Source organism: Cyanistes caeruleus, chromosome 21, assembly GCF_971803275.1.
Source record: "Cyanistes caeruleus chromosome 21, bCyaCae1.hap1.1, whole genome shotgun sequence".
Classification (NCBI taxonomy): domain Eukaryota; kingdom Metazoa; phylum Chordata; class Aves; order Passeriformes; family Paridae; genus Cyanistes; species Cyanistes caeruleus.
This window is the reverse complement of record NC_141721.1, coordinates 2,111,496-2,127,388: the sequence shown is the minus strand read 5'-3', so window position 1 is coordinate 2,127,388 and position 15,893 is coordinate 2,111,496. Positions and strand designations below refer to the sequence as shown.

Here is a 15,893-nt window from a genome sequence, read left to right as displayed (position 1 = left end):
AAAATGCTTTTCCACAGGTTTAGGGGCTTGGAGCCATTGAAACACACACCAAGCCATGCTGTCTTGCCTTTCCAAGCTGCAGTGGGACTCAACACCTTGTAGTGGATCTATCCCACCCTAAGTGAGGACATTTATCTTGAGAGAAGAGGAAACTGGGCTGAGGACTGTGGGCAGCCTCTTCCTGGGGCAGCTGGTCAGCACAGGCTTTCGTCTGCTGGGGTTGAAACCACACTGAATTTTGCCAGGGTTCAGCTGGTCTCATCTTGGTGTGATGCAGCTTCAGTCAGCCCTCTCAGAGTAGGGGCATGAGATTGGGAGCATTAAAATTGCCAGGAGACAGCTCCTCCAGTGTCCCCACCAACACCTATTGGTGCCCCAGTTAATTTTAAGTGAAGAAAGCCAGGAAATGAGCATTTAACAAAGTCCAGCTGCCAGCTCGAGGGCACCAACAGCTCCTGCCAGCCAAGCTGTTTGCAGAAGCCATGCCCACAGGTGTCCCTTGGGGTACCTGCATGCTGTGGGCTTGATGCTGCTGGGCCACTGGACTGAAGCCTTGTTGCTGTGGCAAGCTCAGCTGGTCCTGAAGCCCCAGCTGGTCACGCTTTCCCTGTGAAAGATGGGTGCTGTGCTGGGCAGATACGGCATTGCTGGATCCTGTTGGCGACTGCCTTCCGTTGCCTCTCCCCATAGGTACCTCAGGAGAGCTAGGTGGGATCAGGCAGATCAAAGTCGAACCAGACGAGCTGAACATCATCCAGATCACCGTACCAGGTAGCTGCTGGGGTACCATCTGTGTGCAGTGGCAGGGTTGCCACCTCATGTTTCAGCGTTTTGCTTTGAGAAGAGGAGTTTGCAGGGTATTTCCCAGCATTTAAGGGTCCCTCACATAGCTGCAGTGGCCTTCCTTAGCTGACATAGGAACGTACTGCAGTTTCCTGAGAGCATTGGAAGGTGTTTTAGGGCTCTTTGTTGTTTTTCTCTCTCCTTCATTGCTTTCCTATCTTGCCTTTCCCCTGGAGAAAGCGAGCCTGGTTTGCTGCTTTGCTTCATGTGGAGGATCCCAGGTATTGAGTACAGGGTGCTTTTTGAGAGGTCCTTCATTTACAAAACCAGCCTGGTTCATAAAAACAGGTCTAACAGTAGGCAAGTTTAATATCAAGCACGTGCTGAAAATGTGTTGTTGTTGATGCTGATGGGGGAAATTGCCCACGTTTCTGCCCAGAGAGGTCAGTGAGAATGGGTTGTGATGGAGATGACATGCCTGAGGGGCAGCTGGGTCAGTTTGCCACTTACCTGTCCTGGACAGTGAAGGAAATGATGATCCTCAGGGTTTAATGAATGGATTGTTAGCAGTTTGCATTTTCATTGTGCTTTACAACCATTAATTAATAAGCTCCACAGAATGAGGGCAGCAGCAGAACTCTGACATGCCTGAGGGTGAGTGATTGTGGGGACAGCAGTGACACCAGGCCCCACCACACCAGTGCAATCTCAAATTGTAGCAGTCCCCTTAGTAAGGCAATAGTTGAGGAGTCACTCCAGGATTGTAGAATAGACTGATCTGTGGCTACTACAGGGGAAGGAGAAGGAACAAGCCATAGTGGTAGAGCAAACATTTTCTTTTTTAACTTGGCAGCTGATGGAAGAGAAGAAAGTTGATATGTGGTAAGCTGAAGGTCCATGGGAGGAGTGGGAAAAAATACCACTTGTCCAGTGCCAGGGGGATCATGCCTCAAGTCCAGAGTCCCCCTTTTCTTGCCTTATTTGAAGATCAAATTCAATAAGAGGGAATACAGCTGAAGGCAAGGAGGAGGATTAATAGAAAAGTGGTGCTCACCTACAGGGAGAAATCGGTGAAATTGGGATTATTTGTCCTGCGAGGTCAGAAGTGACCTGGTTGAAGTATATAAACTAGCTGAAACTTCATTTAAAGCTGAATTGGGATGGGTCTTTGAGGGCATTAGACAGCCTAGCATTTGGAGTGACAAGTTTAATGTAAAGGAAACAAAAAGAGGGTTGATTTTGTTGAGGAAGGCAGCATTAATGGAACCTTTTCCCCCCATGTAGTAGCTAAATCAAGCAGCATTAGCTTTTTAAGTCAAAATTGAGTGTCTAGATGGAATTAAGCCAAGTAAATAATTTGAACTAGGTTTGCTCTTCATCTTCAGTGGAGGTTAGGAAGAGATTTTTGCTTCTTTCCCTCAGACCCAGAGGTCAGGTGTGTGTCAGGGATGAGCTCTGGGCGGTTCTGGGAGGAAGAAGGCATCCCCAGAGCATCTCCTGGCGATATATGGGGTTCCTGGGAGCTGGGGGCCCCTTTGCTCAGTCCTTTCTGGTAGCTGGGACCCTCTGAACACTGTTTTGGGGACTGTTTTGGTGTCCTGCTGGCTTCAGAACAAAAGGTGCCCGTGGGTTTTTGTCTGCAGACCGATCACCTGGTTCAGTTGAGATGCACGAGCCGGTGCCCGCGCAGGCGGCCTCGGATGAGTCGAGATACATCCTGGAAACAGTAGCAGGTACCAGAAGGGACACTGCACGGTAGGATGGGTGTTCATGCATGTGTCAAAAATGAGGAAATACCATTTATGGTCCAAAGTGGTGGAGTTTGAGACCCAGTTCCAGAGTCTTGGCCTCAAAGAGGCCAGCTGGGAGCTCTGATAGACTGTAACTGGTGGGTTTTCTGGCACTGCTGCTCCTTCCCATCCTCTCTTCAGCTCCAGCGTGCTACAAACCCAAGCCCTTTTGCCCAGTGCACACTGGAGTTGACCTGTGGGATGTCCCAGTGGCTGCCCTTGCTCCTGCAGGCTCTCTCCTCTCCCAGGGAGCTCATGCTGAGGTGTGGGCAGCCCTCGTGTATGGAAGCACTGGGTTTATTCTGCCAGTGCAGCTCTTGGCATGCTGCTACCAGCCCAGCCCTGCTGGGACATGTGCTCAGAGCTTATTGAGAGGAGGGAGCACTGAGGTGGCTGCAGGGCACCTGGAGAGCTCCTGCTTGTCTTGTCTGGTTTTTCTGGTGCCTGCTGCTGCTAACCTCCTCCTTCCCTTCTTCTTCCTCAGCAGAGACAGAGAAGGGGTCCAGTGAGGAGCCTCGACACGAAGAAAAGCAGATGGAGGGATCAGGTGAGTGTATGGTGAACTCTGAGCATCGCCCATCATTGCAGGTTTTTGGAAGGATGGATGCACACAGTTGTATTTTAAGTTGGGTTTTGTGAGCTTCCTGCAAAGCCATTAGCTTTTAGCCTTTGGCCTCTAAAACCTCTGCCCACAGGACACCATTGTGTTCCTGGGCTCTGTCCTCTCCTCCTGTGCTTGAATTTACTTTTCCTTCTATTTTTTTTTTCTTTTGCTCCTGACTGCCAGCATGGCTCTGTGGCAGTTGCATCCTTGCCCTTCCTTGTTAGGAGATGGTTTTGGAGGCCACTGTCAGAGGACTGGCACTGATTTGAGGGCATGGAGAGTGAATGGCTGTCTCTGCCAGAGGTCAGGCAGGGGCTGCTCACCTGCACAGTGCTTGAACTGGAAGCAGCTGGCTGCTCAGAGCATTTCCCTGTATTGTTGTTTAGTTTGTTTTGTTGTTTTGTTGTTTTGCAGATGGTATAGGGGACATTTTAAGTCATTTGAGGAAACAAGTTGAAATTTTGTTCAACTCACGATACGGTAAGAAGGTCATTAACACATCTTCCTCATGCCAGGTGCTGGCTTTGTCACCAGCCATTTTCAAACCAGCAGCTGAGTGAAGGTGCAATCTAATTTGTTCATCTGCTGTCTGCTGGGCTCACAAATGCATTCAAAACCTCCTCCAGCCTTGTTACTGCAGCTCTTCCCCTTGGTTTCCTCAAAGTTATTTGATGGCTGCAGCCCAGGAGTTGCTGCCCTGACCTTCAGCCTCCATGCTGCAGAGGGATGCCCAAAGTGGTTCCCCCATCACTTGTCTGAAGTCTCAGAGAGTGTTTTCCACCCACAGTCATCACTGCATGGCTCAGGAAGGCTGGTGGCACCTTGGTGGTGGGGGCTGGCACTCAGCATGCTCTGCTCACCCCTACTTAGAGAGGTTATTTAACTGAGAAGAAACACAAGTGAGGCCACAGATCCATTTTGAGAGCTGGCAGACAGTTTTGACGCTTCTAGGACCAGGAGATGTGACAATCCTCAAAAGCCAGGGGCAAAGCTGAGCTGGTAGAGCCCATAGTGATGAGGGAGAGGAGATGAGCCAGGATGTTCTCAGGCAGGGCTGGGCACTGGGGATGCAGCTGGAACAGCCATTGGAGCTATGGCTATCACTGCTCCTCGTGTTGCTATAGTAACAGGCTGGGAGTCATCAGCCACACTGGTGAGGTGGGGTTTTAACCTTGTCATGGTTTGACACTGCCCCAACACCAGGGACCCACAAAAGTTGTTCACTTACTTTTTCTGTTACAGTTGGGCAGAGGAGAGGGGAAAAAAAATCAACAAAGGGCTCATGAGTTGAGATAAGGACTGGGAGAAAACACTCTAAGGGCAAAACAGATTTAAATTTAAAGGTATAAAGTAAATTTATTATTAACAGAGTCAGAGGAGGATAATGAGAAGTAAAATAAGCCTTTAAAACATCTTTTTCCCCTCCCTCTTTCCCACCAATAGTGCAGGGAGACAGGGCATGAGGGTCTTGGTCAGTTTGTCATTCAAGATCTTTTTCTGACACCTGAAGTGCCTCCTCCCCCTCTTTCTTTCCCACTGACCTTGGTGCTGCCATGTTGTTTTCCCTCACATGTCCTCACTGCCTCTTCTTCTCTGACTAGAAGAAAAACCACTGCTCATAGGTACTATTGCCAACAAGTTCCACCAATTCAAAGATTTTGTCAAGATCTGACAGTGTCATCACAGAGGTGTTATTGACCTCTCTAACTGACCCTGTGGCAAGCCCATCTTCAGAGACATCAGAGGCTGGCTCTGTCAGACATGGTGGGAGCTTCTAGCATCTTCTCAAAGAAGCCACTTCTGTGGCCTTCCCCTGCTACCAAAAACCAGGCTGTGCCAAATCAACACAAACCTGTTTTTCCATCTGTCCAAACAGCACTGCTTGGCATTGGCTGTTTGGTTGCTTTTGGCAGTATTTAGCAGAGCAAGGGGAGTTCTCACCATGCTGGGCTGTACAGGCTGATGGGGCACCCCCAGGCACATTCCCTGTCCCCTCACTCAGCAGAAGGGTTTCTGTGGGGGTCTGGATGTGGGGTTCCATTGCGCTGTGGAGAGATGCTTGCAGCCTCTATAGGAAGGCAGGCTGTGATAACATAGCAAAAGCCAGTTCCAGGTGGCTGCATGGCTCTGTCCCTCATCTCACCTCTGCCAGTGTCAGGGACATCCCCATGAGGCACAGAGCGACCACAAAGTCCCCAAAAACCTCTTCAATCCCTCCAGCAGCATTCCATGTTGCTGTTGCTTAGACCTGACATGGAGATCCAGCAAACTAATGAGATTGGGTCCCTATGCAGCGAAAGCCATAGGAATATCAGAGCCAGTCAAAGTCCCCTACTCCAAGTTCCTGATGTACCCTGAGGACCTCTTTGTTGTGGGCTTGCCTGAAGGCATCCTGTTGCGCCGCCCCAACTGCTTCGGGATTGCAAAGCTGAAGAAGATCCTGCAAGCGAGCAACAACATCCAGTTTGTCATTAAAAGGTAAGGCAGGTGGGGTGGCTGTCCTCTGGGGAGGGGTGTTTCTGCTCAGAGCTCCTGCTGCTGTGCAGTGTCCTGGGGAGCTCCCATCTCATGGTCAGCTTCAATAAAATTCCGTGATTAGATGAGGATGAGGGTTGTTGCCTTTGTTGGAGCCATCTGTGGGAGGCAGCAATGGTGTTGTCATCTGTCCCTTCATGTCTTTTGCCTTTTTAACCAGCTTTTGCAAAGGTTTGGCCACCTCAGCAGGATGGGTGGGGAGGTCTTTACACTTCAGGGTGCTCTGATGTGGAGCAAGGACAGGGGCTGGGAGCCCTGGAGGGTTTTCCTACAGAAAGTGTCTCCAGCTGAGGTCCAGATGTGCATTGTGCCCATGGGATACTGCAGACATGAGGAAAGATGCTGACCCCCTGCTGGGGAGTGAGGGTGTCATAAGAACTGTAGGAGGACTGTGAAAAGCCACAACCAATGTAATGCAATAGCATTGCCCTGAAAGAGGGAAGACATTCAGCAGAGATGGATTTTAAGACATTTTAGGTATTTTTGGGGCAGTTTCTCACCCAAATGCTGGCACAGCCAGTGCTGCAGGTGACTGAAATAGAAAATAAATATTGGGAGTGTGGAGATTTTGTGGTGTGAGCACAGCAGCTCTCTGGTCAGCCCAACCAGGGTTGGGGTTTCCTTGTGTCCTGATCTCAGATCCATTCCTTTGTGACACAGCTTCAGTGCACCTTGTTAACAAGCCTTACCATCACCTCACTATGCAGCTTTAGTATTAGGTACCCTAATGGCAGTTTTTGGGGTCAATTTTATGTTGAAAGAAGCCATGCATAGCTTCTCCCATCCCTAAGAAACGTTCAGGACCATATCTGCTAAAAGTCATAGCTGCTGACTTGAGCTGCTCAGTCATCACCTGCTTAATCTCATCCCAAGGAGCGACACATCAGCTCATTAAAGAGTCTGTCAGCCTGAAAACTGTGTCCAAAGTTCTCCCAGTGTGTTGCAGGAGCTTTTAAATGGCATTAGGCAGGCAGAGTGAATGGTTTGAGGCTGTAGGAGTGGTGTTCTGAGGATGCTGGAGCAGCAGGTTGTCGCTGGCAGAGAGGTCACTCACATGTCTCTGCTTCTCCCTGTTTTCCAGACCGGAGCTGCTGGCAGAGGGTGTAAAGGAGTCGGTGTCAGACAGCCCAGCAGCCAAAGGTAGGCTGAAAGACACCCAGCAGCTGGGCTGCTAAGGTCTAGGTAGGAGAGGAATGAGAGTGGTTTCCTACAGCCTTCCCTCCCCACCTTGTTTTTTGGCTGGAATCCCCTTGCCATGCATCCCCCCTGGCAGCACTGTGAATCCTAATTCCTCTTCTGTCCCCTGTCTCAGCCGCCGACGAGAGGGACTCGAGCGAGGTGCTGCTGGAGGACGCTGTGAAGAGACAGGGCTTTCAAGGTGTGGGGCTGGAGGCAAATGTGGGGCTGAGGCAGAGCCCCCGGCCCTCTCTGGAGGCTGCATGGGACGTGGGAAGGGAGTACCGCAGGTGTTGGGGCTCGGTGGGTCGGCAGAGGAGCGAGACAAGGCTGGGAAGGAGGAAAAGAGGTGGGATGAGAGGCTGGAAAGCACAGGTAACTAGAAGACAAGATGCACAGCCAGGACAGGCAGTCCCACAGGTCCAGGAAGAGGCTTGAATTGCTCTGCATGGTGCCCTAATTAACCAACTTGGCTTATCTCCCTGTCTGACCTTGTGAGGTGCATAATTAACTTTCCAAGCCTTGGGGTTTGCCTTTTCTGGGGCTTTTTCCACCTGTGTGATGTTTGGATAAATTCCACTCGGCAGCAGCGTGGTGGCTCCCCTGGGGGACACAGTGATGGTGAGAAGCCTTTGGGCTGGACAGGCAAGTGCTACCCTGCTCAGGCATCTCTTGTTGGGCCCTGAGGGCCTGTGAGGGTTTGCACAAGGATGGGGAGCTTTTTCAAAGCCTTTGGCTTTTCTGAGAGGCTTTGGAGTGTGTGTTATATTTTAATGCCAGTAATTATCTCAACTGAATCTTTGATTTCACGTGGCTTTTATTCTTAGCAAACAGGCGAGGGAAAAATAACCCAACATATTTCTGTTTAGATTATTTTTAAGGACTTTGAATGACCCACTCCACAGATTAGCTAATTGCAAGATAAGGGCTTTCCTATAATTAGAAAATGGCATTACTTAAAAGTCACAGAGTGCCTTTTAATATACCAGCAGAAATCTATAATTGTTTCTTTATTTTACAGAAAATTATGATGCCAGGCTTTCCAGAATAGACATTGCTAATACACTGCGGGAACAAGTCCAGGACCTGTTCAATAAGAAATATGGTGAGAAACCAGGCTTGTTTTATTCCCCCCCTTACTCCCTCCTAATTTTTTGCTTTTTATCTCTCCCTTCTGCTCCTGATTCCTTCTTGCCAGGTACTTTCTCTCATCTCCCCCTTGAGCTGCTGGTACTTTGGAGGGCCAGGAGGGAATGGCAGATCTGGGATTTGGTGCTGTTTGCTGCAGGAGCTGTGGGAGGTTGGGAAGGGAATAGGAAGGGGTTGAAGCAAGCACTGGGGGACAGGAAGATGCTGCTCCTCCTGTTCCTAGAGCAGGGAAATGCTATTATCCCCATGTTGTGGTTTAGGAATGTTACACCTCAACTTAGTGTTCTCACTGAAGCGCTGCAAACCGTGCCCTGCTCGTTCACTTGTCCTTCTCCCACTCCCTCCCCTTGTGGTGGGTTGGAGAGGAGACTTAGAGGCACAAAAATCATGTACTGAGATATGAGTTTGCTGGAAACAGCAATGAAATAAGAAAACAAACAGTAACAGCAGCATTATCAATAACAGAGGGAACCAGTGCTGCCTGGCCTCTCCCTCTGCCACACTTACTTGACCAGGAGGGACCCCTTCCCTCATTCCTGGAAAATGATGTGAGGTAATAAAGAATAAACTCTTGCTCCTAGCCTTGCCCTCTCCTGGCTACTGCAAAAATTAACCCTGTCCTGGCCACACCATTTCCTAGGCAGGGTTAAGACTTGTCCAGGTACTTGCAGGGAAATATGTAGCCTCAATCCCACAGCCAGGCCTAAGAGAGGGAACATACCTGTGGAGTTATCTCCAAATAACATCCCAAAGCAAAGAGCAGCAGCTTTCCATCCCTCCCACTACACTGCATGGGCAGGATGGTGCATCTCCTCGGACCCATGAGCTCTGCTGCACACGTGTGCCTGTATTTGGACCCCTCCACTGCTGTCATGGAGGCAGCCTGAGGATGTTGGTCCTTGGTCTAATGCTGACCTGGTGCCTCGAGCAGCGTGCCCACACTGTGCTGTGCCTTGGTAGGGCTGGGGATAAAACCAGAGCTGCAGCAGAAATGGCATCCCTGGCATCCTGCACACTCACTGCTTAATTACCACTCACTTCTCTCCTAGGTGAGGCCTTGGGGATTAAATACCCTGTGCAAGTGCCATACAAGCGCATTAAGAGCAATCCAGGGTCAGTGATTATCGAGGGACTGCCTCCTGGGATCCCCTTCAGGAAGCCCTGCACCTTTGGCTCCCAAAACCTGGAGAGGATCCTGGCCGTCGCTGATAAAATCAAGTTCACTGTGACACGGTATGTGGTGTCAGCCACCCTGTGGAGCCAGAGAGGGGCTGAGGAGGGAGCTAAATGCACTCCCTGCTCTGCAGCCCCACTGGGACAGGTCTGTAAATGCCTCCAGTCCCCCAAGACAGCAGTAAGGTGGCAGCTAATGGTTCATCAGAAAGGAGGGGATCATAAAATAAAATACCCACTTCTGCTTTCTTCCCATCCACTGTCTGAGGAAATGATGGGGAAGGCAGTGGCAGGAATAAAACGTGCTTGGTGTGATTGATCTCCAGGCAGAGAAATCCCTGCCCCTTCTTTAGGAGGCTTGAGACAGATTATTGCTGATGCAGGGCAGTGCTCAGAGCCCTTCTGTGCTTTAGCACCCCCTGCTCGTGGCAAGGTCCTCTGCATTTCACAGCCTAAAACAGGGATGGACACAAGTGGGAAGGGAAGGAAAAGCATTTTGGCTGTGTATCACACTAAGGTGAGTCAGGAAAATAATGGCCTTAAGAGTGGCTCCATCACCCTCTTGCTGGACCACGTTGTTTGTCTTCTGTCACTGGGGCTTGAGGTACATCATGCTGCTCCTGTTGGTCCCACATGAGTTGTGTGAAGGACAGGCTGATCCCCAGCCTTCCTTGGGCCATGGGAGGGTGTTCAGCCCAGACATGCTTGCTTCCTGCTACCATTTCATTTTAAATCTCCTTTTTTCCTTATTTTTCACAGGCCTTTTCAAGGACTCATCCCCAAACCTGGTAAGAGATGATACCTTTTTGCCTAAGCAATGCATTGGCTCTGTGTTTAGTGGTGGTCAAGGAGTTGTAAACTGTGGATGGCAAGCAATAATTTTATCAGCTGGAGGAAAGTTGTTCTGACTTCACTTTCCTGGGCTTCCCACTTTGATTTTGCTGTTGTTTGTGCATTTGTTGCCTGAGACAGTTGGCCTCAGCATCACTCATCAGTACTGCTGCTGTTGCCTTGAAATGATGGCAGTTTTCAAGAGCTAATCTGGGGCAGAGATCTGTTTTCTGCATTTAAGAAAACACCCACTTTCTTAGGTGTTTTCTTAAAATAAATCTGTGTTGTAATGAGCTGGTGGGTTGGGTGGTGAGAGAAGGGGTGATTAAACACAGGGGTCCATGTTGGGCTGTAGCAGCATGGCAGTGAAGCTCCACTCCAGCTCGTGAACATTCCACAGGCAGATACACCAGGGAAGGCATGGCAGAGGAGAGGAGAGGAGGGTTTCCAGGGTGCACTCCTTACACAGCTGCTCAAATCTTCATCCCAGAGCCCTGTCCTTCACTGTGAGTCCCTGCAGTAGCTGTCTCTCATTTCTTGGCTGCTCAGAAAAGAGAGCTGCTGTCAGAAACGTGGTAAAAAACCTGTCTCAGTTTTAAATGTCTGTAATTACAACTGTTGGAAGAGCACAGATGGGTGTAAAGAACCTTGTCATCTTTATTCATGGCTTCCCATTTCCTTGGCCAGCCTCCATGGCAATGGCACAATTTAGGAAAGACAAATATGACAGACAGGAAAACATTTATATGCCCTTATTGGGAATAGCAGGAAGGTGTTAGAGCTCTAACAAAAGGTGAGCTGTCAGTAAAATTCAGGTCCATGTGTTCACTTCTAGGAAAACTCAGTTATGGTCCATGTGTTCACTTCTGTGTCCCTGTGTAGGGCCCAGCCAGTGACAGGGAGGCCCCTGAGACCTCTGTGGAACTTGGCCTTAGACTTGTATCTTTTGTTCCTAAGCAGCAAAGTGCCAGTTCACATCAGCTGGACCTAAAATCGGCCCTCACTGAAGCACAAGTTTTGCAGAACTCCACTTTCCCACTGAATTGCATGGCTATGTACCCACTCCTCCAGCCACATCTTGTCTTTCCATTCCCCTGCTCTAAACAATATAATTATGTTAAGAAATGTTGATCTGACACAAATCACACCACTAACAAAAGAGCACATCACAAGGCAAATATTCTGGTTGCTACCTGGCTGGGAGACACAGCCTGAGAAATAGAGATGTAGAGGAAATTGATTTTCCTTTCAATGCACATTTTTTCCCTCCTTCTCCAGCTCTCCTCACAGACCTGTCTTCTAGCACCAACCCAAAGACATATTTTATGTGTATTTCAGTGCCCCTGGGCTCAGCAGGTCACAGCATCCCTGCCAGGCTGGGTGCTTCACTCCCTCTCCTCCCACTGAGATTTTAAATAAGAGCAGATACAGGTGAGGGGGTTTTCTTACTTGACATCTCAATTTGCTATAGACAATTTCCCATATTTGCCAAATCTTCAGAGACAGTTTCAGGACTCATAAGTATTTCCTAGTAGTCAGATTACCACTGGAATCTCTCTTCCAGAAAAGAGCTGATTGTATTTTGCCCCTCCCTAATCCCCACTGGCAGCAATTAACCCATTCTTTGCTTTTCCACCCCACTACACCAAAGTGTTTTATGGCAGTCCAGTGATGCAGTCACTGCCTTGACTTTGATTGCTTTTCATCTGCCTTAACAGAATGAATGATTTCCAACAAGCCATAGGTCACTAAAAATTTAAATTAAAGACTCTTCTTTTTACCTCAATATTGTGTAGTGAAGCCCTGTCATGTAAAATGAAGAGCAGCAGCATGCTTGGCATTACAATAAAGTCAATGAAAATCACTTTCATTTCATAGAAGAGGGTTAAAATGAAAGCAATATTTACTCCCAAGTATGGCATTGCAGAGGTCTCTAAAAGCTGGAAAGCTCAGGGGGTATATTATATATAATATAATATTATATATAATATTAAATGTAAGGGAAGCTAATGGGTTTTGTGGATCATTTTGGCTAAAAAATTACATGAAGGCTACACATGTTTAGGAAAAGGGAAATTTAATGTAATTCTAAAAAAAAAAGAATCACTTTGGAGTGATTTTAGTTGCCTTTAGGTTAAATCTTTAACCTTTTAGGTTATACCTTTATGGAGTTTAATATGCTTTAAAGTTGTGCACCTCCTGCATTGCAAAGAGCATTCCTGGGAACTGCAGGACCACAGATCTCTTTCTCTTGGGGATACCCATTTTCTAAGTGTAACAGAAACAGGTAAAAGGATTTCAATATAATCTGAGATCCTCATGTGCTTTTTCCTCAAGATAATCTGTAATTTGTATGTTGAGATGGTATTTTTCCTCCAGTGGGAGGTGGGGGAGTTGCTGGTGCAGAAGCAGCTGGGGGCTGCAGGGATGCTGTTTGCAGAAGGATGTGGATTTTGCAGGGAATGAGGCTCGTTTTTGGGGGAAAAGCCCTTTTGCAGTGCAGGTTTGCAGCCTCTCAAAGATGGGACAATGGCCCTGAGGCCACCAGTGCCAGCACTTCACCTGCATGGCTTCCCCAGGGCCTTTACCCAGGAGCACAAACCTCCTGGCATCCAGAAGTTTTCCTTTTGATTTCCAGTGCCTCTTCTCCACACTGCTGGTGTCTGCTCTGCAAAAGAGACCTTCAAAACATCTTTTTGAAAGCAGCACGATCTTTCAGCATTAAACAGGAATGGGAGAGCAGGGGTGAAGCTCTAGTGCTATCAGCACTACACTTATCCTTTTGTTTCTTTCTTTCCTGAGTCACAGATACAAAACTGGCTTAATATGAGCCTTTGAAAAATACTATCAAGCATAAGTAATGTAACACACACACACATGCACAAAAAATCTTTGTGTGTTAGTTTTTATGTGCTTTGATTGAAAATGTAGTCCAGCTCCATCTGTCCTATTCCCCAAGCTCCCTACCACCATGATAGATTATTTTCCATATTCCAATTAATAAAGTAGGGCAGGCAGTGTTATTTAATTAAAAAACCCACGCATCCAGGCATCCTTTATATATATATATATATATATATATATATATATATATTTTTTTTAATCACAAGAGCACAATCCTCCTCAAGACTTTGATGAGATGTGCCTCGCATTGGAAACTCCTGGCAAGAAAAATAGAAAAGAGGAAAGCTGTGTTGAGGGCTGAGCACATCTTGCTCCATCACCAGGTTGCTTTTCAAGGTCCATATCCATCTTCCTTTACCCCCCAACCCTTTTTAACCCAGCAGCCAGGCCTGGGGTGATTATTTTTGAGTGTTCAACTGGTCACTGGTTCTAGTCTAAGGTGAAAATTCAGGCAGGTTGAATGTGTGTGTGTGTATAAAAATATACATTTGGATAATTAGGAGGGTTAAAATTCAAGCAGATGTGAATAGCTGTGGAGCTTCAAAGCCTGTTTATAAGCATGTTTGTGATTCCAATCACCTTTTTCTTTCCCTAGCTTTGGTCTCCTTTTCCCATTTGCCTCTGTGTGGCAACCTCACTGTCTAGAGGGCAGCACCATCACCCAGCTCATCCAAGCCCTTGTGTTCACTTTGCTCTTTCCTTCCTCCTGCTCTCCACCACCCTCATATCCTGTTGTGTCCTTCAGAGATCCCAACCCCCTTCAATTTTCAGGGTGCTTATCAAACAGTGGGATGGGTGCCATTCCATCCTGGCTGTAGTGCAGCACGTTGGGATGCACTCCATACCTTGCAGGACAGCTGCCCTGAATCTGGTGGGATGCTTCCTATGGTTAAAGCTGAATGCCACGTTTGAGTTAGCAGGACAAGAAATTGAAATTACCTTTCTTTAGGTGATTTCATAACAGCACCTTGAAAGGCTGCAAAAGCCTTTGAGTTGCTGCCAACCAAAGGAAATGCCATGCTGCCTTTTCTAAACCAGTTCTGAGCCATATTGGAAAGATCCTGCCATATGTTGCTCTCCCTTGCTGCCTGCAGTTTGCTTGTGCTCCTGCCTGCATTTCTCCTTGACAGAAGCCACACCAGGACCTTGCTCCCTCTTGGCTTGGACTCTAGCTTGGCTTTCCCGACACCAGCATGACCCATCTGCATCTCTTCCCCTTTACATAAGCATTTAGTGAATGGGTGCTGCCCACAAGGTGTCAGCAGCGATTTAGGGGACCGAGCTGCAGAGATCATCTCGTGCTCTGGGGTGGGATCCTGCAGCGTGGCAGTGAGCTGCAACTACTTACAGCAGATTTTGTCTTCCTGCAGCTCAGGGGTGAAGAGCCTCAGCTCATGTGGGTCTACACCCAAATCTCAGTGCCTGCAGCTGCCCTGGGCAGAACCACGTGTTTTTTCTGTTCCTTTGTGCTGCTGAACCGAAGGGCTCTCCTCCCTCATGCAGGGCATCAGCAGAGCTCTGTGCTGCAGTGGCTGCTTTCCTCAGCCTGCTTGAAATGGGGAGCACGTATTTTGAGCTACTTCAGATTGCTTTTGCCTCTGCTTAGGGAATTTGGACACACGCTCCTGCTGTCTCCCAAGTCCCCTTCAGCTGGTGTCAGGTCACTGCAGTTTGGCATCAGGAGCCTCCCCTCTGAGCCCTTTCCTTGCCCTGGTGCTGCAGCCCTGACCTCCCCACCGGTTCTCCCTGTGGCTGTGACTTCAGCAGGATGAGCCACTTTGTTCCTCCTTTTGCCCATCATGCAGATTCCTGGCCATAGTCCCATCCCTGCTGTTCTGCCACAAGAAGTTAATTTCTTTTTATGTCACTCATCACTTTGGAGTCAGTGGCAAGTACCACCCTCTCCTTAGGGATTCCTTTCTCTCCTGTTTCTCCTGTTGATGCAGAACTGACACAATTTCCCTGTTTGCTTTTCATCTGCTTTAACTTGAGATAATATTTTTCTCCTTTGGCACTGGAACAGCTGTACAACACAGCTGCTGCTGCTCTGGCACATGCCATAAATGCTGCCATGCATCCTTATGCACATGTGGACCTTGAGCTGCTCAGGAGAGTGGCATAGCCAAAGGGATGCTTTCAGGCTTAAGCACATTCCAGCAAAGCAGGTCCTGGTATGAGGTGGAGAGCCCAGCACACCAGTAAATAACTTGCCCAGCAGTAATTAGCTACCAAAATCTCTCTGTGACAAGGGACCTGAGGAATTTTAATCCTGGGTTTTGCTTTTATTTTGTGACCAAGAAACCAAGCTGCAGCACTCATGGATCTCTTTTTCTTTCTCTTTTGTTTTTTGTCTTCCATTAACTTGCGCTGTAGCCCCTAGACGGATAACATCTTTGGAAAAAGCCTATGCTGCTTTGAATGGTACGTAGCTCAGTTGATGCATCGTAGATGGTAGCAGACAAGAAATGCACTTGTGTTTTAATATGGGAATGAAAATGTCTAAACCCACCAAATTTCAGGTATTGTTTTATCCCCGCTGCTCTGTTTCCCTGTGCTATCCAGAACTGAATGATACAGTGTTTTATTGTTGTTACTAATCCTTTCTGCATTTCTAAGCACCGTTGCTGTAGTCCCTGAGCATCGATGCCATCACTCCAGCCAAACAAACCTGCCGTGTTCTTCTCATCCTTCATCCATGTGTCCCAGCAATTAATTTGTTACAAATCCACGTGCCATTCATAAGGAGAGCTTCCAAGGATTTGGGTTGGGTTTTTTTTTGCTTTGCTTTAGCACATACTCTGGGTCAGGGTTGGTGTGTAGTCACAAAGGCTCCAGGGGTGTAAGATACAGAGTGATGTGCAGGAGGAAGGAAAAGCTCACCTGCCTGTACCTGTGGCACAGCTACAGCAGATCCAGCCTCAGTGTCATCAGCTGGGATTTTGGCTGTG

At 48.1% G+C, this 15,893-nt stretch overlaps 1 protein-coding gene across 33 annotated transcripts in view; it reads left to right on the top strand.

The window, feature by feature from the left end:
* The window catches only part of GTF2IRD1 (GTF2I repeat domain containing 1), a 72,482-nt gene that overhangs the window by 49,682 nt on the left and 6,907 nt on the right, over positions 1 to 15,893 (top strand). For 9 of the 33 annotated variants that reach the window (XM_086859136.1, XM_086859133.1, XM_086859134.1 and 6 more), the window contains 11 exons: positions 691 to 771; positions 2,427 to 2,516; positions 3,058 to 3,120; positions 3,592 to 3,657; positions 5,472 to 5,655; positions 6,794 to 6,852; positions 7,025 to 7,090; positions 7,910 to 7,993; positions 9,087 to 9,270; positions 9,970 to 9,998; positions 15,319 to 15,366. In XM_086859136.1, coding sequence (XP_086715262.1) covers positions 691 to 771; positions 2,427 to 2,516; positions 3,058 to 3,120; positions 3,592 to 3,657; positions 5,472 to 5,655; positions 6,794 to 6,852; positions 7,025 to 7,090; positions 7,910 to 7,993; positions 9,087 to 9,270; positions 9,970 to 9,998; positions 15,319 to 15,366 — 954 coding nt within the window. Of the gene's footprint in view, positions 1 to 690; positions 772 to 2,426; positions 2,517 to 3,057; positions 3,121 to 3,591; positions 3,658 to 5,471; positions 5,656 to 6,793; positions 6,853 to 7,024; positions 7,091 to 7,909; positions 7,994 to 9,086; positions 9,271 to 9,969; positions 9,999 to 10,441; positions 10,671 to 15,318; positions 15,367 to 15,893 lie in introns of those variants that run through there. The other 24 variants (XM_086859155.1, XM_086859156.1, XM_086859152.1 and 21 more) reach the window with 9 other exon arrangements.